The 22,260-nt window shown below is 41.8% G+C and overlaps 1 protein-coding gene across 1 annotated transcript in view; it reads right to left on the reverse strand.

Moving 5' to 3' along the window:
* ADIPOR2 (adiponectin receptor 2) overlaps positions 1-22,260 on the reverse strand; it is a 44,737-nt gene that overhangs the window by 2,906 nt on the left and 19,571 nt on the right. The window contains exons 3-7 of the mRNA XM_032221384.1: positions 9,928-10,044; positions 8,028-8,199; positions 6,116-6,302; positions 5,199-5,386; positions 1,456-1,649 (exon numbers count right to left, since the gene is read on the reverse strand). Of these exons, the coding sequence (XP_032077275.1) occupies positions 1,456-1,649; positions 5,199-5,386; positions 6,116-6,302; positions 8,028-8,199; positions 9,928-10,044 (858 nt within the window). The remainder of the gene's footprint in view (positions 1-1,455; positions 1,650-5,198; positions 5,387-6,115; positions 6,303-8,027; positions 8,200-9,927; positions 10,045-22,260) is intronic.

The following is a 22,260-nucleotide window of genomic DNA, read 5'->3' on the forward strand; positions in this document are numbered from 1 at the left end:
AAAAGCACAATGACTATATATGTATACTTTTTTGTTCCATTTTTTTTTAAAAAAGGAGAATACATATTAAAATTAAATATGTATATTGAAAAGGAATTATAAATACCATCAACATAAAATGGAGCTTGCTCAGAAGCTGAAATTCACCAAGTAAATGAGATGAAGAGTGGGAAATAAGAGGAGAGAGGTAAGGGAAGAAGAGAGGGATATGAGAGATGAAGTAAATGAGATGAAGAGTGGGAAATAAGAGGAGAGAGGTAAGGGAAGAAGAGAGGGATAGGAGAAAGGGCAAGGGGGGGGAAGAGGAGGAGAGAAATGAGGGGTGGAAAGGGGAGAGAGGAGAGAGAGAAAGAGGAAGTAGAGAAGGGAAGGATGACAGAGGGAAGAAAGGAGGGAGGGAAAGGGAGGAGAGAGGGAGAAGAAAGTGATGGATAAGGTACAAATATATGGAAAGCAGAAGAGCCAATAATTGTTTTGGGGAGTTGATGGTAAGAGGAACTGATGTAAACATTTAATAATACAATATGATGGTGGCTATGTAATAGTATACATGTGATTATAGGTTATGAAAATGAAAAAATAAAAAACTTTTTTTTTAAAAAAAGAGTACTATTAAAAAAGGAAGTATATATATATTTTTCAGAACAAGCACCAAATGATAACAGCAGTCTTACAAATTTCCTACAAACAGGATTAAGGATCCCTGCTAAGGGACAAACCAGTGGTGAAATTCAAAACTTTTTCCTGCCGGTTCTGTGGGCGTGGCTTGGTGGTCATGTGACTGGGTGGGCGTGGCTGCACAACTGACTCACACACAATGTAAAAGCTGCTGGACGTCCCACAAAATGGCCACTGCAACAAGCAGGAACCTCACAGACAATCAGGCACAGCTGATTGTGGCACAGATGATTGTTGGAACTTTTTTAAAACTTTTTTTTTTAACCTTTTTGTTTACTACCAGTTCAGGCCAATAGATAGTAAAAAAAAATGCTTTAAAAAAGTTTTTAAAAAGTTCTGACAAACTTTTTTTTTTACTTTTTAAAACATTTTTTTTTACTACCGGTTCGGGCGAACCGATAGCATTTCACCCCTGGGACAAACCAATTTATCTGCTAGGAAATTCTCTTGTTCCATGTCCTCGAGCCCAGTAAAGCCTCAAGTGGCAACTGCACCTGTTCGAGGTTTAAAATGAGAAGGACAAATTTGTTGTGAATGGCTATTTCCAAAAGCTGCATTTCTATAGCCACTCTGTCTCTGACAGTAAACACTGAGATAGTTCAAGTAGGTTTTTTTCCTCCCATTTCTGGAAAGCCAATGAATTTGCTAGTTGCTGTGGCTTTTAACTGCCTAATCCACCTCCTGTTTCACAACAGAACTAAACAGAAGCCCTGCTGGAACTGTGATGTAGCTTCCAATGTAGCAGCAGATGCCTGACAGTCCATAGCTATAACTTACCCAGATGTCACATTTGCCCGGGAAAAATCTCTCCGGGATACGAGCAGCGTACAAGCCAGCTCCAGTGATGTACAAACAGGCCATGAGGGCCAGCCACCCTATCTGACCCATGGTGGCAGCCTTGAGGAGCCCTTCCGAGATGACAAAGTGCAGGGTGGGGATCACGCCACTAAGGCCCAGGGCCAGGAACACTCCTAGGAGACAAAGGAAGGGTGTCAGAGTCAACCTTGCATATAAAGTGAACCAGGGCAAAAAATGAGATCATAGGGTTAAAACTCAGGGTCTCGAAAGAAAAAACATCAAAGCTCTTTATTGTCTAAAGCAGGGGTCTCCAACCTTGGCTTTTGCTAGCTGGGGAATCCTGGGAGTTGAAGTCCGCCAGTCTTAAAGTTGCCAAAGTTGGAGACCCCCTTGGCTTTCATCAACCGATAGGACTAACTGTTCCAATTAATTACAAGTAGTCCTTGACTTACTACCATAATTGAGCCCAGTCGTTAAGTTATACTGGCTGTTAAAAGGGTCCTTGTGTGGCTGATCCACTTTTAAAACTTTTCTGTTGCCATTTAAGCAAATCCCGGTTGTTAAATAAAATGCCACAGTTGTTAAAATGAAACCACTGTCCCCAATGGGCAGTTTTTTCAAGAAACTTTAAGTAAATGCTGATTCCCAGCAAAAAAAGGAAAAAAGATGTACGTATATTGCAGTCATGTTGACCACAGAATACAACCAATCAATCATGTGACATGGGGAGGGGGGGCACTTGGCAGTCAGAACTTTGAATCTAGATTGTAAATACCTATTATTATTATTATTTTTTTGGGGGGGGGATTCCTTCATAACTTCAAATGGTCACTAAGTCATAGGTTGAGGACTACCTATAAAGTGGTTCTTCCGGTTATAACTTCCATTAGAAGAGTACTTTTCTGTCTGCCATCACTAAGAGAGGAAAGCCAACCATGGTTTATCGTTACCTACTCAAATAGAAAGAAATCCCAGAAGCCCTGAGCTGCCATATCCTCTGCCATTGTGGTGAAAGTACCCTGTTCCCCTGAAAATAAGACCTCCCCAGATAATAAGCCCAATCGGGCTTTTGAGCGCATGCGCTAAAATAAGCCCTCCCTGAAAATATTGCAACACAGCAGCAGCCATGAGATGACCACGCTCGCCGCCTCCTGCACCTCAAAAATAATATGACCTCCCCGAAAATAAGGCCAAGTGCTTATTTCGGGGGTCAAAAGACGTGGAAACGTGGTATTAATTTATATTAACTTACATGATTAACTACCAACAAAACCTGCTTTGCTACTGAACCAAAAGCATTCTACTGTAACACAAACTCTCCCCCCCCCCCCCAAAAAAATACACCACCTTTATAATTCATAACATTAAGTAATTTTTGACAATTTTTTTCCTTTGGTAAACAGTACTAAACTTATTTTTGTGTTTCGTGTAAATGTAGCCTGTACCCAATGCTGCACACAAGTCTAAATATCTAAAAATACCAAGTACAAAATCACTTCATGAGCATAATTTTATTATAAACACCTCTTAAAATTAATGTAACCAATCATAACTTTAATGCAATAACTCACTTTCTCTTTTCAAAATTGCATACATTTAATTTTAGTCTTAATACCCAAAAGACTCACCCCAAAATCACCAGCTACTATTTTTGCTGAGCCTGTGGAATTTTTACATAAAGTGTCTTAAATCTAAATATCTCACATCTAGTGTAATTCACCAACTATTCAGACAGTGCTAGAAAATTATGCCCATTTGTTAGGCAGGCTTTCACCTGTCCTTTTCATCAGATAGGCTGGACATCAATGGCTAGGTTTCTTAGCTTACAGGCCCACAAACACAATGCTGAATAATGGTACAACTAGAACACACGAGGCAGGGAAAACAATCTTGTGATATTTTCAGAAACAAATATATCCTGGCTTAAATGTTTGCAAAGAGTAGCCAATTTGACAGCTTTATCCACAGCTAACATTTCATGTTTGGGAGTTGGGTTTAATCTACAGGTGAAACTCGAAAAATCAGAATATTGTGCAAAAGTTCATTTATTTCAGTAATGCGACTTAAAAGGTGAAACTAATATATGAGATAAGACTCATTACATGCAAAGCAAGATAGTTCAAGCCGTGATTTGTCATAATTGTGATGATTATGGCGTACAGCTCATGAAAACCCCAAATCCGCCATCTCAGAAAATTAGAATATTACATGCAATCAATAAAACAAGGATTCTACATTAAAAAATAGCGGAGCTCTGAAAAGTATAAGCATGCATATGTACTCAGTACTTGGTTTGGGACCCTTTTGCAGCAATTACTGCCTCAATGCGGCGTGGCATGGAAGCTATCAGCGTGTGGCACTGCTGAGGTGTTATGGAAGACCAGGATGCTTCAATAGCAGCCTTCAGCTCTTCTGCATTGTTCGGTCTCATGTCTCTCATCTTTCTCTTGGCAATGCCCCATAGATTCTCTATGGGGTTCAGGTCAGGCGAGTTTGCTGGCCAATCAAGCACAGGAATCCCACGGTCATTGAACCAGGTTTTGGTGCTGTGGGCAGGTGCCAAGTCCTGCTGGAAAATGAAGTCAGCATCCCCATAAAGCTTGTCTGTGGAAGAAAGCATGAAGTGCTCCAAAATCTCCTGATAGACGGCTGTGTTGACCCTGGAATTAATGAAGCACAGTGGACCAACACCAGCAGATGACATGGCTCCCCAAATCAACACAGACTCTGGAAACTTCACACTGGACTTCAAGCATCTTGCAGTGTGTGCCTCTCCATTCTTCCTCCATACTTTGGGTCCTTGGTTTCCAAATGAGATGCAAAAGTTGCTCTCCTCAGAAAAGAGGACTTTGGACCACTGAACAACAGGACTTTGGACCACTGTGCTTCATTAAGACCAGGGTCAATGCAGCCGTCTACCAGGAGATTTTGGAGCACTTCATGCTTCCTTCCGCAGACGAGCTTTATGGGGATGCTGACTTCATTTTCCAGCTGCCCACACTGCCAAAAGCATCAAAACCTGGTTCAATGACCGTGGAATTACTATGCTTGATTGGCCAGCAAACTCGCCTGACCTGAACCCCATAGAGAATCTATGTGCCACAGGCTGATAGCTTCCATGCCATGCCGCATTGAGGCAGTAATTGCTGCAAAAGGAGCCCAAACCAAGTACTGAGTACATATGCATGCTTATACTTTTCAGAGGTCTGATATTGTTCTATGTACAATCCTTGTTTTATTGATTGCATGTAATATTCTAATTTTCTGAGATGGTGGATTTGGGGTTTTCATGAGCTGTACGCCATAATCATCACAATTATGACAAATCACGGCTTGAACTCTCTTGCTTTGCATGTAATGAGTCTTATCTCATATATTAGTTTCACCTTTTAAGTCGCATTACTGAAATAAATGAACTTTTGCATGATATTCTAATTTTTCGAGTTTCACCTGTACATACACCCCAAAATATAAGATTAGGAACTGGTAACACTTTATATGTGTATGAAGTGGTATTCATGGGCTGTTAACAGATCTGTTTTAACGTTGTCACGAGGCCTTCTACTACAGAAAGAGAGATGCTTGGAATGTTACATTATGCAAATCTAAGTGACAATTGCCATCATGCAATTTCAAAGGGGACGGTATCATTTATGCGAGTTCAATATCTCATTCCACCTCAGACATACGACGTGTTGCAAAGAACATTCTAGGAAACTCACCTGCTCGTACTCCTCGATATTGAGGGGTTGCAAACATATCCCACTGTGAAACTATGATGGCTGCAATGCCCAGGACACAGATGACAATCAGATAGATGAAACAGGGCTGAGGGTTGCAGTAAAAAGAATAATAAAGCCATGGGACGAAACTGCCCATAATGAGAAGAGCAATCCCAGAATAGTCCAGCCTAAAAGAAAGGAAGGGTGGGGGAGAAATGTCATTTGTAGAAAACTCCACATCCTCTAACATCCTTGCCTGCTCCTTTCATGGCGCTGATGCACCTAATTTTATAAACAGTAAAAACCACGCCTGATCTCATTTGTAATATAATTACATTCTGAAAATAAATTCTGGATACTGGTAAAAGTATAGGAAAGAACAATTCTGGAGATCTGTATTCACCTGGCTTGTAAACTTGAAACGTAAGACATATATAGTGCATTGCTCACTGAAACAAAACTTTTGCAAACCTTCCCAAACAGGAAAACTGTCTCAGCTTGTGAAGGTTCCCTTATTTCCCATCTAGCCTTAAGAAATTCAGTAGAGGTAGTCTTTGAGATGTGATCATAATGGAGCTTGCCCATTACAGCTGCATGTAATTTGGCAGTTCAAATCTCATCAGGCTCAAGGTTGGCTCAGCCTTCCGTCCTTCCGAGGTGGGTAAAATGAGGAGCCAGATTGTTGGGGGGGCAATAGGCTGACTCTATAAACCGCTTAGAGAGGGCTGTAAAGCACTGTGAAGTGGTATATAAGTCTAAGTGCTATTGCTATTGCAGGACTCCCTATGTACACACAATGCACTACCATTTTTTCAAAAACGTTTATGTACATTGACCCAGCAATCCATGTTGCCCATATGTCAAATCAGGCAAACTAAGGAGTTTTAAGCTCATGGTTGATTCATTCAAATGCTTACTTGGAGAAGAGCCTGGAAACGCCTTCCGAGTGGCAGTAAACTGTGTGAAAAAGCCATGAGAAGGAAAGGCAAAGGATGGCTCCCAAGAAGAACACTCCAACCACCACCTTCTCCTGAACGGGTGCTACAAAGGACATATTTGGCCGGAACATGTAGAAGATCCCCAAACACAGAAAGAACACACATCCTAGACAAAGGAAGACATGGGTGTTAGAAGACGGGCAAAGGGGGCATAACCACAAAATATTGCCTCTAAATCATCCACTTTATGGCTGTGCATATTCCAGCTAATGGTTGATCTACTTTCCGTTGGCTTCTTTTCTGACAAGAGGCAAAGGTTTGCTAACATTCCCCAATACGTTCCTAACTGCTCCTTCCAGATTTTCAAGTCTATCCTACTAGAATTTCTGGCTCTCCCACACTAATACCTGATTACAGTCCTCCCTTCTTATTTCAGGGTTACTCTTGCTGCATGAAACATTTTAGCAGGATTATGAAGTCCCAACAAAACAAGGGATCAAAGCCAGAGCTGGGTCCAGCTTAGTGTAATTACGCGCACTAGAAGTGGCATTGACACACACATATGATCAGTGAGCCACTAAGGCTTGGGGCAGATGTACTTTGACTCAAGCAGAACCTGCCAAGTAAAACAGCTGCAATTTACATACTTTTAAAAATGTCAGCAAAACAAGTTTTGTTCCAGATAAGTGCTACATTCTGACTGCAATGGCACTTCAAGGTAATTGCTAGCTTAACATTAGTCCCAATGGTAAAGGAAGCAAAGGTAATTAAGGGACTTTCAAAGGCAACCCAGAGAGTTGCAAAGGATAATGTTGGTCTCCATCACTGCAACTCAGAGAGCCCATGTCAAAGCCTGGAGCCAGAAATCCTGATTCAGCAGCTTTAATCAATGCAAGACATCTCCCAAGGGAAACAAACTCAGCTGATGCAATAGGAGAATACTGATAGTTAAAGAAAGAAACCACCTTTAGTTTGACATTGTAACTCAAGCTTGTTAAAGGAGCCCTATAATGCACAGGTTGGATGGTTATCGTAGAAAAAGATAAGGTGATCTTAATTAAAATTGAGTACCACCATTCGTATGCATCTAGCACATTGATGGCTAACCTTTTTGTCGTCACGTGCCAAAAGCACCCATAATGCAATGTGTGTGCAACACACCCTGCGCCCCAGCCCTCTGCGCATGTGCGTGCACCCCCCCCGGGTTCCCCCCCGCCCACCATTTTGTGCCTAGTAGGCCTCTCTGCAGCCTCCTGGGAGAAAAAAAGGGCCATGGGGGCGCATTAAACCCCCCCCCCATGTTCCATTTTGGGCCTACTAGGCTTCCCTGCCCCTTCCTGGGAGCGAAAACTGGCTAGCTGGCCGGCAAGAGATGCATGTGCACACATGGAGGAGCTAAGCAAGGGAGACAGCTCGCGTGCCCGCAGAGAGGGCTCTGCATGCCACCTGATGTAGCAGATCAACAGTGGCAATCAGGCAGGTCAACAGCAATCTGCAAATTGTTACCAGGCAGAAGAGCATATTACAACTTGCTAGCTGAACTGTATCAGAATATCGGGTTCAAGTCAACAAAAATTAACCATTCTCTTTTAACGACCCCGTAATCCCTTGCGGGCGGCGGGGGTGGGGGGGAGTCTGGGCAACTGAATGAAGCTGAGTGTTTACTGGCCAGATGCCTTTCCTGTTGCCAATGCGGAGTTTGTTTCAGCAGATATATTCTCAGTGTGCCCAGAGAGAGAAATATCTGCCTCTAGCTAGGATCGAAGAAGTCAACAAAAATTACTGCTGGATCAAAACTATTTGTTCGAATAGAATTACCGGAGTGGCACATTCCATTCCTTTCATTCCTATTCCAATAGGAACTGTAAGAAAAGTTTCAATGTTTCCATACCTAGTAGATGCGTCCAGATGTTGCCCGTCTCTGTGTGTATTCTGAAAATGCTTTTAAAGCAAGCCCGGAAAGAAGGCATGGGTGGCCGGTGCCCATGCAACAGGTAGTCGTTGTCTTTTAACCAATCAGGCAAGACGTCGAAGGGAATGACACGCCATCGGCCCTCCCATACCTGAAGGAAGAAATATGAAGTCACACTCTGGATCATGGTGTGATGGCACAGAGCTACAGGAAATTGACATATATGTTGCATTTATATATGTGCATTTGATTTTCTATGTGGAATTAGAAAACGGGATGATTAGGATTCCTCACTAGTTGAGCTATATCGAAAAGAAGACAACTACTATGAGCCCCGGTGGCGCAGTGGTTAGAGTGCAGCACTGCAGGCTACTTCTGCCGACTGCCTGGAATTTGGCAGTTCGAATCTCACCGGCTCGAGGTTGACTCAGTCTTCCATCCTTCCGAGGTGGGTAAAATGAGGACCCAGGTTGTTGGGGGCAAAAGGCTGACTCTGTAAACCGCTTAGAGAGGGCTGGAAAGCACTGGAAAGCGGTATATAAATCTTAAGGGTGACTGCTATTGCTACCCTCAAAACCGAGCCCTACTACTCCACATGCTTCCATCTTCTAAAATTGCTCAAGAGCACGCAGTGGGTGGATGATATGCAAATTTTGAAAATATGTATTATTTCTTGAACCGATGCATAAGGCATGTGCTGCAACAATGGCTAGGATGTTAGCTTAGTGTGAAATCCTTTCCCATAAGAAAATGTTCTTTCACAATAGCCATCTGGTAGGTGATTAAAAACAGGAATGAAGAAATAAGCATGTATAGATCCATGCAGATATCTCTCTGGGTTACAAATCTCTATCATAGTTCACCTGAGGTACACATAATGCATGAAAGCAATGACAACCTAATACAAGGGTGTCCAAACTTGGGAACTTTAAGACTTGTGGATTTCAACTCCCAGAATTCCTTCTGGGAGTTGAAGTCCACAAATTTTAAAGTTCCCAAGTTTGGACCCCTCCTAACCTAATACATCCCGTTTATTCAATAAACACAAAAGTCGATCCTCCCAAACAGGAATCAAATATACTATAATGTTTGAAACAGTTCCGATACAGGATAAAAAATAAGAAGCAGATTCCTCTGCTACATTTCTACAATGGGATTATATTTTAATACAATGTGTGTTAGATAACTAGGTTGCTAAATCTCTCGTTCCACTGACGCAGATACAGAAGTTGCAAAAGAAGGACAACATTCTTCTATTGTCTTATTTCTCAAATTAATAGCTGCATTGTATTTAGGCTGCTACCTAGTATGACCTGTCCCCTTTTAAATAGACAAGCAATGCTCCCAGAATGATACAATAGCTTTGCCCAAGATAGCGATTCAATAGAATTTAGACTTTATTTTTTTGTACCGTGGAGACAATGAGATTCCAATACAAAAGAGGCATATGGTAATTCGAAAAGATTTGCAAGGATTTCTAAAGGAAAAGGGGAGAGGGGGAGAAATGTGACCTTGTAAATTAAAGTCCTGTGACCCAGAAACATGGGAAGCACAGAGCATTATTCTGCTTGGACTTCTGCAGATGTTTCTAAAAGGAGATTCGACAGTGGTACCACATGTTTAATCCCGCATTTCCACTTGTAATCCACCTCATATTAAGCTTTCTAATTTATCCAATTATGGGAGGCATGAGATCTGAAGATACACCCACCGAAACCGAAGTAACCACAGAGGTGACGGCAGTTTGTGGATGGCCACCCACTGCGTGCCTTGCCTCTTTGTTGCCAGGAGGGCATGCACTGCTAGCCACGGGGACCCACAAACTCTGTAAAAGCTCACCAGTGCATGATGCCCCTCCCTTGGCTTTGCAACATCTTACCTTGCATACAAATTCTTCCATTCTCTCCATTGCATGGTGGGCTTGGAGGAGAGGCAGCATTCCCATAAAGCCCTCATCTTCCTGAGTTGAATTGTCATCCCCATCTTTGCCAGAATCCTGAAACGGGGGGGGGGGGGGGGAGACAAAATGGTAAGCAAAAGCTTTGTTTTCAAAGGACAAAACATATGAGTGAAATGTAAATTACAAAGCCAGAAACGTGAGTCTAGGCACAAACGCAAGGAGATTAACCACTAAGATAGTTTGTCTAGCTTCCTGTTCCATGGAGGTTCCTTGGTTAGCTGTAACTGAGTACAATGTGGTTCAGGAAGCTGCTTTTGGCCTGATTGGAGGAAAAGTGAAGGAGAGAGGATAGCAGAATCTAGCTGTCTCATATAGCTGTACTGAAATTTGCAGATGATACAACAGGGATTGGTCTCATTCAAGACTATAATGAATCTCCATACAGATGGGAGGTTGAACAACTAACCAGAACAATCTTGAACTAAATACACTCAAAACCATAGAAATGGTTGTAGTTCCCGCCGTATCTACAGGAAAAACACAATATCAACAGTAGAGTCCTTCAAGTTTCTAGGTTCTATCATATCTCAAGACTTAAAATGGACGCCTAACATCAATAACATCATCCAAAAAGCACAACAAAGACTGTTCTTTCTGCACCAACTCAGAAAGCTCAAACTGCCCAAAGAGCTGCTGATTCAGTTCTACGGAGGAATTATTGAGTCTATCATCTGCACCTCTATAATTGTCTGGTTTGGTTCTGCAACCCAACAAGACAGACACAAACTTTAAGGGCTAATTAGAACTGCAGAAAAAACAATGGCTACCAACCTGTCTTCCATTGAGCACCTGGACACTGCACAAGTCAAAAAGAGGGCTGTGAAAATATCTACAAACCCCTCACATCCTGGACACAAATTGTTTCAACTTCTACCCTCAAAACGACGCTATAGGGCTCTGCACACTAGAACAACTAGACACAAGGAGTTTTTTTTTCCACGAATGCCATCACTCTACTAAACAACTAATTCCTACAACACTGTAAATTACCTACTAAGACTGTATTACAATTCTTCTTCTCATCCTTCCTAACACCTATCTCTTTCCTAGTACCTATCTCTTTCCACTTATGTCTATAACCATGTTGCTTGTATCTTTACAATTTATAAATTTTTATTGTTTCCTAGTATGATTTGATTGCTTATTAGTATCCTTTGACTATCACTAAGTGTTGTATCTTATGATTCTTGATATATTTATGTACACTGAGAGCATACGTACCAAAGACAAATTCCTTATGTGTCCAATCACACTTGGCCAATAAAGAATTCCATTCCATTCCATTCCATTCCTATCCTATCCCTATCCCATTCTATTCCTATTCCGTCTCCTGCTGTGTGTCTCAATATCTTTCGGAGAAGAACTAAAAATCTTCAAAGTTACTTGTTTCCTAAAAATTTAAACAAGTACGCAGCATGAATATAATCTTAGTCTTAGTCTTAGTTTATTTATATGCTGCCCTTTTCCCTGGGGGGACTCAGGGCGGCTTACAACTCGAAGGGGGGGGGGAACAAACATTTAACACATAAGACAGTACATCATTAAAAGCACAACATTCATACTATTCGGGTGGGTTACAGTCTTTAACCCCAGGCCTGACGGGATAGCCAGATCTTAAGGGCTGTGCGGAAGGTCTGGAGGGTGGTGAGGGTACGAATCTCCACGGGGAGATCGTTCCATAGGGTCGGAGCTGCCACCGAGAAGGCTCTCCTCCGCGTGATTGCCAGTCTATTTCAGAAAGTCCTTGACTTACAACTGGTCGATTACAACAATCTTGGGAAGGCTGCTTCAGCGCCTCTAAAGCACTTCCGGCGGTTGTAAAATATCACGCTGCCTTGCACCTTGCTCACATGAGTGCCGATTCGGGTGCTTGGCAACTGTTTGCACTGATGACAGGTTGCCAAGCGTCCCATGATTGTCACCGGCATCCTTCTCAGGCAGCTTTCTCAGAAAGTCAGTGGGGAGGCTGGCAGCTGCTGCCACTTGCTGAGAGGATTCCCTCTTGCTTCTGGGGTCTGTTGAAAGAACTGCCAGCTGAGGGGAGCTGGACTCCTTTGGCAGGGTGGGAAAAAAACGTTCCTGCGCCCACCCAAAGGTGTCCCCCTCTTCCACAAGTGGAAAGGAGCGGAACTACTTTGGCAGGGAGGAGAAAAGAGCTGAGATCCTGGAGGTCTGAACACCCATTGAAGGAGATCTGCATGGAGGTCTGACATCCTCTTGCAGAGTGTAGAAACAGAGCTTGCTGTATTTTTTGGAGTATAAGATGCACCTTTTTCCCTCAAAAGAGAGGGTGAAGATCTGGGTGCGTCTTATACACTGAATACAGCATTTTTGGCCTCCCGAAACCCCGCCCTCTTCACCAAAATGGCCATGCATTGCCTTTAGGAGGCTTTCAGAGTGTTCCTGGGGGCTGGGGAAGGTACAAATGAGCGAAAAACAGGCCGTTTCTTGCTTCATTTTGCCCCTGCCCACCAGCCCCCAGGAGCACTCCGAAACCCTCCTAAAGGCTATTCGTGCCCTTTTTGGGGGAGGGGGAAACCAGGCCTGTTTTCGTGAAAAACGGGCCGTTTTTGGGAGGTCTGCAGAGTGCAAAAACTTTTTTTTTAATTTGCCTCTTCAAAATCTTGGTGGGTCTTATACTCCGGTGCATGTTATACTTGGAAAAATATGGTAAATCCTGGGTATTTGAGCTCTACTCCTGCACCCTGTAAAAGGAGTTTTCTTCCCCGAACAGAAGGAGCTGACATCCATTGGCAGGCAGCTCTTTCAGCAGTTCCGAGAGATTCAGGGTGAGCCAGACTCCAAGAAGGATTTTCAGCGCTTTAGCAGAGAGGCAGTGCAGTAGGGTAAGGAGTGCAGGGGTCACTCAGGCGGATGTTGTTCTGACTCAGGCTTCCTTAGAAAGCAAGAAGCAACACCTTGTTCCCAGCAAAACCTCTTTTATTTACACGACTGTGAACTCCTTTCATTCACAGTCAGCAAGGCTTTAGCAAACAGTCTTTCAGAGGAATGTTTATTCACACGCACCTTATATCGTTTAGAGTGCTGCAAGATAAGTAACACAGGGCAAAGCAAAACTTGGCACAGAGTCTCTTATAATCACAAACAGAGCTTTCCAGACCGAATGAACGAATTGTTTCCTACAAAAGCCCACTCCCCATTCTTTCTTCTTTTGTTTCCTATGGGAGGGGGCCAATCATCTCCAAGGTGTGGCTTTACTCTTAAGTAGACCCTGCTTTTTTAGTTGTTCTTGTTTTCTGACGGCTCTGCGCATGCATGCACTGGGAACAGGCTCCAGCTGTTCTTCTGCCTCACTGCTGTCTGACTCCCTCTCTGCCTCCAATGCAGAGCGTTCATCTGAGCTTTCCACAACCTCCAGGACTCACCCATGTTCCTCACCCAACCTCCTCACTGTCCGACTCTGTCCAGTGGGCCACAACAGATGTTGGAAGCGTGGGAGGCCCAACTCAAGTTGCATATTCATGTTGGGATGTTCTCCAGCTGACAAGAAGCTCAGTATCTTTAACCACTGAGCCATTGTGCCCCTATTTTAAAATAGGAGTATGAATATACCATAAAAAGATAGCTAGATATTCAAAGTTACTGGGGTTTGGTGTTTTTTTTTTTAGGAATACAGATTTGAAGACAGAACAACCATTATAACATGCTGGCTCAGTTTGTGTAATATGGTACCATTGGGCATTACCGAATTATTACCGGAATGAAGGGAAATGTACGTGTCCCAAGATAATGTTGCATAATGCAGTCTGGGTCAGTCATGAGTCCGAAAGCTTGAAGACTCAACCTCTGGTCCTGGTGACTGACCCCGATTAAATTCCAAATTATTACATTTTCTTGGTTTACACAATACACCCAGACAGACATAAATTAACCAAACAGGCTGGAATTATGCCCCAAAATATGATGCCATGAAAAGTAAGACAAGGTTGAAATTAATCAAATTTAGTACTTGGTGCAAATTCACAGAACATGAGAGTTTTAATTGATCTGATTAAATATGTGAGCCAGCCAGTGCCTTAACTGCAATAGATACCCTGCACCAAGAACACCCTATAATATTATTAAGCCAAAACAGAAAAAAAACCACATTTGCCTGGTGTGTGTGTGTGTGTGTGTGTGTGTGTGTGTGTGTGTGTGTAGAGCTTCTCAATTTTAGAGGGCAGTGGGCATGTGGAAACTTGATAAAAGTGTTGCTGTGCCTTAGAAAATGCTTTGCAATGGATGGGTGGTAAAGTCAATACTGAGTGATATAACAGATCAGTTGGCAGGATATGAATACCTATCCATTGAATTTTATTATTTACTTAAAACGCAGAGGGCTTTTTGATTCTCTCTCTCTCTCCCCCTCCCTGCCTGCAGTTGTTTCTCATGAGGCAAGGGCTACCTGTACTTTTTGCTCTTGCAAAAATCCAATTGCTGTTAATGGATTCATAAGCACTTCTTACCTAGGAGCAAAGAAGGTAAAAGTGCTTGTTGCTTATAGCAATCCAATATTTGGCTACAGCATCCAGGAATCATTAAAAAAAAAAAAACAATCTTAAAACTTTTTAGAGAGGTTGTTCTTGTCGAGTTCCAAGATGCAGCGGTTGACTTACAACAGCTCTCTTAGTGACCGCTTGAAGTTACAACAGTGCTGAAAAAACTTATGACCATTTCTCACACATGATCGTTGCAGCTTCCCTATGGTCCTGCAATAAGACATTTGGTTGCTTGACAACTGACTCATATTTATGACGATTGCAGTGTCTCGGGGGTCAGGTCATCACTTTTTGTGACAAGCAAAGTCAATGAGGAAGCCGGATTCACTTAACAACCGTGTTAGAGCCAAGGTGGCGCAGTGGTTAAATGCAGCACTGCAGGCTACTGCTAGATCAGCAGGTCAGCGGTTCAAATCTCACCAGCTCAGGGTTGACTCAGCCTTCCATCCTTCCGAGGTGGGTAAAATGAGGACCCAGATTGTGGGGGCGATATGCTGACTCTGTAAACCGCTTAGAGAGGCCTGAAAGGCCTATGAAGCGGTATATAAGTCTACTGCTATAGTGTTACTAATTTAACAACTGTGGTGATTCCCTTAGCAAAGGTGTCAAGAAAAGTTGTAAAATGGGGCAAAACTCACTTCACAAAGTTCTCATTTAGCAGCATAAATTTTGGGCTCAACTGTGGTCATAATTTGAGGACTACCTGTAAAGTTGCCTGATGCTGAATTGGTTCACTTTGTGGTATTCTAACAGGCAAGGATTCCTTAAGTCATAGAGGTCTTTCCTATTCGGAGACAGTTAAGGTAGAGAATGCTGGATATTGGGTCTTGATTCTTTTGCTTGCAAAGCATAAGTTGATGTGCATCCAGTGGTGGGTTGTAGGCGGTATGCCCCGGTACAGTTGTACCAGAGCCTGCCCGGAACAACGGGTACCGTTCTGGTATAATGCTCCAGAGAGCCCACCCGCCCGCTTGTGCTCCTTACCTGTCTTTAAAGTCCTCGGTGCTTCCACGCATGGCCCGTACAGCACCTGCGTGATGCTCCACCAAGCAGCTGGAGGATCGCAGAGGCGTCACTGGACTGTAAGATGCACATGCACGCGGCACGTGTCCATGTGAACGCCGCTGGGCCCTTTCCATACCGGTTGGAATGGGATCCAGAACCCATTACTGTGTGCATCCCTGCATTTAAGTATTTCTTCTTTTCCGTGTATTGAGTTACTTGTAAATGGACTTTACAATGAATACTCTTATACAGAAACAAACTCTTAACTGTGAAGCAGATGGCACTACATATTTTCAAAAGCAGACTTGCCTGAAAACCCCCATTCAGCAGAGCAGATAATTAAACTGGGATAAATGACCACAGAATAATAAAACACCTAGATCTTTTCTCCAAGATTTCTTAGTATTATTGGGGCTTTTATTTAGAGCTTGTATTTAGAATTTCCTGATGCTGCAAGGAACCGTAAGAACATTGCTTTGCTAACTATAATAAATCAGAAACAAACAAACAAACAAAAACAAGTTAATGTGCTATGACTTCAAAACTGCTGATAGAATTCCTAGATTCCTTATCAAAGTACAGAGTGTCCGATCAGGAAAAAATTATTTTAACAGATCCTTGCATTATAGCATCACTGCACCAGTTGACAGATTAAGAATTTAAAAGATAAGAAAAGGGGAACACTTGAATAGAAATTATAGAAAGGGAGAAGTTAAAATATGACTCTCCCTTCCATATTAGTTGATATATAATTTTACAAACGATCTGAGAAAAGCATATTTAAATATAATTAAGTAGTTCCCTGCTTTCTTTCTTCATTTCCTATAAGAATGAAGAGTGCATGAAAAGAAAATGAAAGAAAAACGGTGAAAAAAAACAAGGTTTTAAACGGCTGTGGGATTAGGGTCATTGGTTTGCGTTAGTCAAAGTCCTAAACAACCTCACCTGGTTCTTTTAATAAACCAGGTGTTGGAACACACATCACTTCTGTGTAATTAGTATAAATCTTTAGACAACTCTCTGGTTTTAGAATCATTAATAACAGAGCCTAATATACATACAACTTCAGAGAGCTTAATGTATACTTTTCTTTCAGGAAACAAATGCTTAATACCAAATCCAAAAATACGACTTGAGACTTTTATGTATTCTACAATTACAAAGTAGAATTTCCATAACATGATATGTGATCCTTTGACTGTAGCAGACAGTTTAAAATCTAAAAGAGGAGATAGAGGAACTATATCGAGGACAATACTATAGGACAGTGATGGTTAACCGTTTTGTTTGAAGACCTCTGAGCTAAACAGAGATGGTCCTATGACTCTTCCCATGGTGCATGTTCCCATTGCCCTATTCTTTAATAGCTCTATGAAGAGTGAGGAAAATGTGCCTCTCCTCCAAACAGCGAAGTAGCAGCAAATTACAATGGTAGGCCCTCTCTCTCCCTTTTTCATCAACTAATAGACCTCTGTTCTGCATCTCAGGTGGTAAGAGATTGAACAGAGTGTTCTTGTGCCTCCGGTATAATGCACAGGCTTCATTGAAACATTTCATCGGACTTTGGAAATGAAGTGCATCCACCTGGAACATACTGCTGGGGAACTGGAAAGAGACAAGCAGGATTCTAGAATCTATGGAAACAAAGGTCTTTGTAGAATGAACCAACCTTTATAGCTACAGTAATTCATATCAGGCAACATTATTTTTTCCCTTGCATCTAGCTGCATTTGGTAAGACAACAATTAACCTAAACAGTCTTGTCTTTACACCCTTTAAGAGTTTGCAAGCTGCAGTGAGCTTTGCTATCAAGTACACTTTTCTTTTTAAAAAAAATTGAAGAAGAATCACGCAACTGCAAATTCTTCATGGCTTTTTCATGCCTGCCCTACAAACACCATCTAAAAGAATTTCTTCCCTTTGGGTCTGACCTATGGAATTTTACCCTTATTAAAACGCACCGATAGAGTACGGGAACATGCTCCTTACTCATTTAAAACAGCTTTACCAGGCTTTAAAATACTTTTTAAAAAATAATACAAGTTTTGAAAGTTTTAATTTCTCACCTGCACATGTGGAGAACCACTGTTTTGAGAGACAGAGAGCAAGATCTCAGCCATGCAGAAACTTAAAAACTTTATGGCAGTTAGCTAAAATGTGGCTCCCCCTTTTCACCCACTGTAATTAACTTGGCTCAACAGCCTTATTGCAAGGATTTCGGAGATAAAAAAATGGCTCAGTTTCCCCCTATCCTCTTGGCCAACTACTGCCACTGCAATCCTGAGCAGCCTATTCCACAGAAGTAGGGGAAGAGGAGCTTAACTGAAATGTTTCAAAAGAGTGACCACATCGGGTTTTTTTGCAGCAACCCGACTCTTAAGAAGGAAGCTGCTTATCTAACCAATCCCAAGGATATTTTGTGTGACAGCTCCGTAGGCGTGTTTTTGCTCTGAGGGCTCGGCAACCAGATTGCAAAAGGGGCACGTAACCCAATGGAAGCATGCCATCTGGATGCAGTTAATTATTATTCTAAACTGACACACAATAGAGCAAAGACTTTTTGTCTTCTGAATTAAGGCTGCAATGATGCCTGCACCGATTGTGAATTGCCAGGGTTCCAGATTTGGCAAACTTAAAATTTCAGCAAACATTGTAGGAGGTTTAGAACAAGATAAGCAAATTATCTTGTCAGTTAACATCGTCAGAGTTTGTAGAAATGAAGTGTGAGGAAAACAGCATTCTGTAATTTAATGATATTGATGATGGCCATCTAAATAAATACCCACCAGAGCCTTAAACACTACTCTACTGTAGGAGTAAAGCAACGTAGGATATTCCCAGTACTGTTAAAGTATACCTTCAAGCATCTACTACCTTTGGCTATATCTTCTAGGGACAATCTAACTGCAAACTAGCAATCTGGAGGAACACAGCTAGGCTATTCCCCATTCTGTAGAATAGATGCTTCCCTTGTCCTGAAAACAGGACAGGAGAAGACAGGACAGCAGGAGAGAAGTGAAAGGAGACTGAAACAATTAAGCAAAAATAAAATCAGTAATAAAAGTAAAATAGTCCAGAAAAACTTTGGAGAGGAAAGGCTGGCTTGAGTTATCTGTGCAGGTGCAGCAGAATATAGTAGAAGTCAAAGTCATGAGTGAGAAATATACACAAAGAGGATGGATGATAAACTTATCACTGTGCGATGGTGCACAGTACTCCAGCTGACAGCTGGCTGACTGCAATTTAGCGGTTCAAATCTCTCCTGGCTCAAGGCTGACTCAGCCTTCCATCCTTCCGAGGTGGGTCAAGTGAGGACCCAGATTGTTGGGGGTAATAGGCTGACTCTGTAAACCCCTTAAAGTGGTCTGTAATAACACTGTGGAGTGTATATAAGTCTAAGTGCTATTGCTATAGGTAAAGGTTCCCCTCGCACATAAGGGCTAGTCGTTCCCGACTCTAGGCGGGCGATGCTCATCTCCATTTCAAAGCCAAAGAGCCAGCACTGTCCGAAGGCATCTCCGTAGTCATGTGGCCAGCATGACTAAACGCCGAAGACGTATGGAACGCTGTTACCTTCCCACCTTTTTCTACCTTTTTCTACTTGCATTTTTTACTTTACAACTGCTTTCGAACTGCTAGGTTGGCAGAAGCTGGGATAAGTAACGGGAGCTCACTCCACTACGCGGCACTAAGGATTCAAACTGCCAAACTGCAGAACCTTTCTGATCGACAAGCTCGGCATCTTAGTCACTGAGCCACCGCGTCCCTGGCTATATGTCTACTGCTATATGAAAACATTAAATGGTGGCAAGAGATTCCAGAAGAACTACACTGCCATTGTACATATTAGACGTATATAAGGCTGACACAAGTCAGCACTACATATCCTGATATGTTCCATGTATACTGGACCATTACTGGACCTCTCTTCCCAAATGAAGGGCATCAGGTCAGGAAAGGTTATAAATCAAACTAAAGTCATAAGGTTTATTATTATGCAAAAAAAATGTTTGTTTACAGGGTGCTAAATAATAAATCTGGCAATCAAAGTACTATATGCAAAATGTCTCCCAGTTGTAGTCTTACATTCTTTAAGTGCAACAGACTGCATTTTATCAAAAGATTTTATATTACTTGTATTTGGTCTATCATGCCAACACAGCTAATCCCCTGAACTTTGTTTCTACGGTATTTTTTTAAATGGGTAAAATTACTAGATTCCAATTCTCCACTATCCCTTGTTATCTAAAAACAATCCAGAGTTGCTTTTGGTGAGATGGAGAACTATGTGATGAATAAATAATAGTTTTATATTATTTAGGCAGAAAATATGAATCGGTCCTCCTTCTTAAGAAGAGTTTCAGTATAATGACTTTTTTCCCTAGTCTGTGTCAGACAAAATAACCAACCTTTGCATATCTGTTCAACAGCAACACAAGCAACGGCTTCTGTGTAGTCAACTTATTTGGAGAAGGCCCTCTGAAACCAGGCAGAATTAAGAATTGCAGCTGCCATAGAGGCCCTCAAAACATCTTCCCCCACCTCTTTAGACCATATGTTACTTCCCAAAGCAGCTGTGCCTTAGTGTGACAAGCTCCCTGCCATAAGTTGGCTTTCTGAAGCACAAGAGGGGGGGAGGGAAACCACAGCTACATCAACTGTTGAAAAACTTCTGCTTTTCTTCCCAAAGTCCTGCTACACAATCTGCGTGCAACCATGCTTTTTTTTTAAAACTTTTAAAGACAAGTAGCGTTTTTTCTTGTCTTTTGGATATGTCATCAAATGAAGCTTTGAACAACTTTAATACACAGAGAACAGATGCTACAAAGCAGCACCAAAGCAATCTCAAGCACATAGTCAAGGTGGTGTTTCATCATCATTTAACGACCCCATAATCTCTTGCGGGGTGGAGTCTGAGCAACTGAATGGAGCTAGCAGCGTGTTTAATGGCCCAATGCCTTTCCTGTTGCCAATGCGGAGTTTTGTTTAGCAGATCTATTCTCATTGTGCCCAGAGAGAGAAATATCTGCCTCTACCTAGGATCAAACTCTCAGCCTCCTGATTGTGAGGCGAGAGCTCCACCTCTAGGCCACCGCACCACTCTCAAAGTGGTGTTAGTCAAGGTGGTGTTTGAGCAAACTATATTACGTGGCAAGATTTCTCAATAAACTTCAGGTGTCTGAAACTGAACTAAGTAAACTTTGCATAAGAGCAAAAATATATCTGCAGCAAATACCTCTGCTTGCTGAGCTCAGCTATCTATATTGTAGCATAGAGCTCTCCAATTTGGGGAGATACTGGCATATTTGAAATGGAGAATACATTACAGTTAATTGTACAAATCAGTTGCAACCGAGCATAATTTCAGATATAAAACACTGGGAATATTCAAAATATATGTCAATCTGGGAATCCAATGTTCTGAAGAATTCTGAAATTTCCTTCTGGACTTCCCAAAAAAGAATCAAGAAGGGAAGGATATTTAGTAGGCATCCTGAGACCTTGTACAAACCTACTTCTACTATGGATAATATGTTGGGATCCCATATAAGACAAGAGGAAAAATAATGGGGGATTTATAAATAGGTCCTGAGGCTCATCCTTGCTATAATGTGTACTGCACTAGTTTCCAAGAAAATTAAGACATCTGTAAGGATTGTATGAAATGGTGTATTTTATTTGACAACAGAATACCCATCACTGAGAGAATGAATTCTCCTCTTCAGCATTCCTCAACTGTAGTCACTGCAAGAGTAAAGCTTTGTTAGTTTATCATGACCAAAATTAAAAGGGATCTGGTAGCACCTTTTCAGTCTAACAAATTTTGTTAAAAGAGATAAGCTTTGGTGAGCTGCAGCTCCTCCTGGTTTTCTAACAATTCCCAAAGGAGTTTTACAGAGTTAGGAATTTCTCACTGTACATTTGTGAAGGGCACAAAGAAAACCTTGTTATGTTTGAGGGTTTGATACTGAATGTTTGCAACTCCTTGCAATATATCAATATCTATCTATCTATCTATCTATCTATCTATCTATCTATCCATCTATCCATCCATCCATCCATCCATCCATTCACCCACCCACCCACCCACCCACCCACCTACCTACCTACCTATCTACCTGTATATGTATATGTGTGTGTGTGTGTGTGTGTGTATTGCAAAGAGTTGCAAATACACACACACACACACACACATTAAATCAGAACATGATGGGGAAGAAATGCTATGTAAGATTTAAAGGCAGTGAAGGAAAGTAACTACAAATATATTTAGAATATTGAACAGAAATGAAAAATAGCTAAACACTGGTTGTTGAAAAGTTAACATGAAATTTTATTGTTTCCTTTTCCTCACAAGAACTAAAAACAGTTTCTGTACTTCTAAGGAAAAAAATTAAATATTTTACCCTTTTTAATATTTTATCTTAATTTCTCTTTGTTACTGCTGTATATCTTCTTTCTCCTTTTTACTCTGCTGTAACTAAAAAGCATTTTTTTTAAAAAAACACTTTCAAAGCAGGCTTAGTGACAGACCCTTTCCAAAAGGTCAAACAGCTGAATTCAGAAGTCACCAAGGCCCCGGTTCTCTAACAAATGTCCCAGCTGAGCTTTTGCCATGAGGAAGAGTCAAGTGCCATGGTTCGTTATTCTTCACACTGTACCGAAGGCCTCAGCGCAACGGATCCAAAATTTCACAGTTACGCTTCTAGGCCACACACTAAAAATGCACAGAACACCACAGATGCTG

The sequence above is a fragment of the Thamnophis elegans genome, chromosome 7 (genome assembly GCF_009769535.1).
Source record: "Thamnophis elegans isolate rThaEle1 chromosome 7, rThaEle1.pri, whole genome shotgun sequence".
NCBI lineage: Eukaryota > Metazoa > Chordata > Lepidosauria > Squamata > Colubridae > Thamnophis > Thamnophis elegans.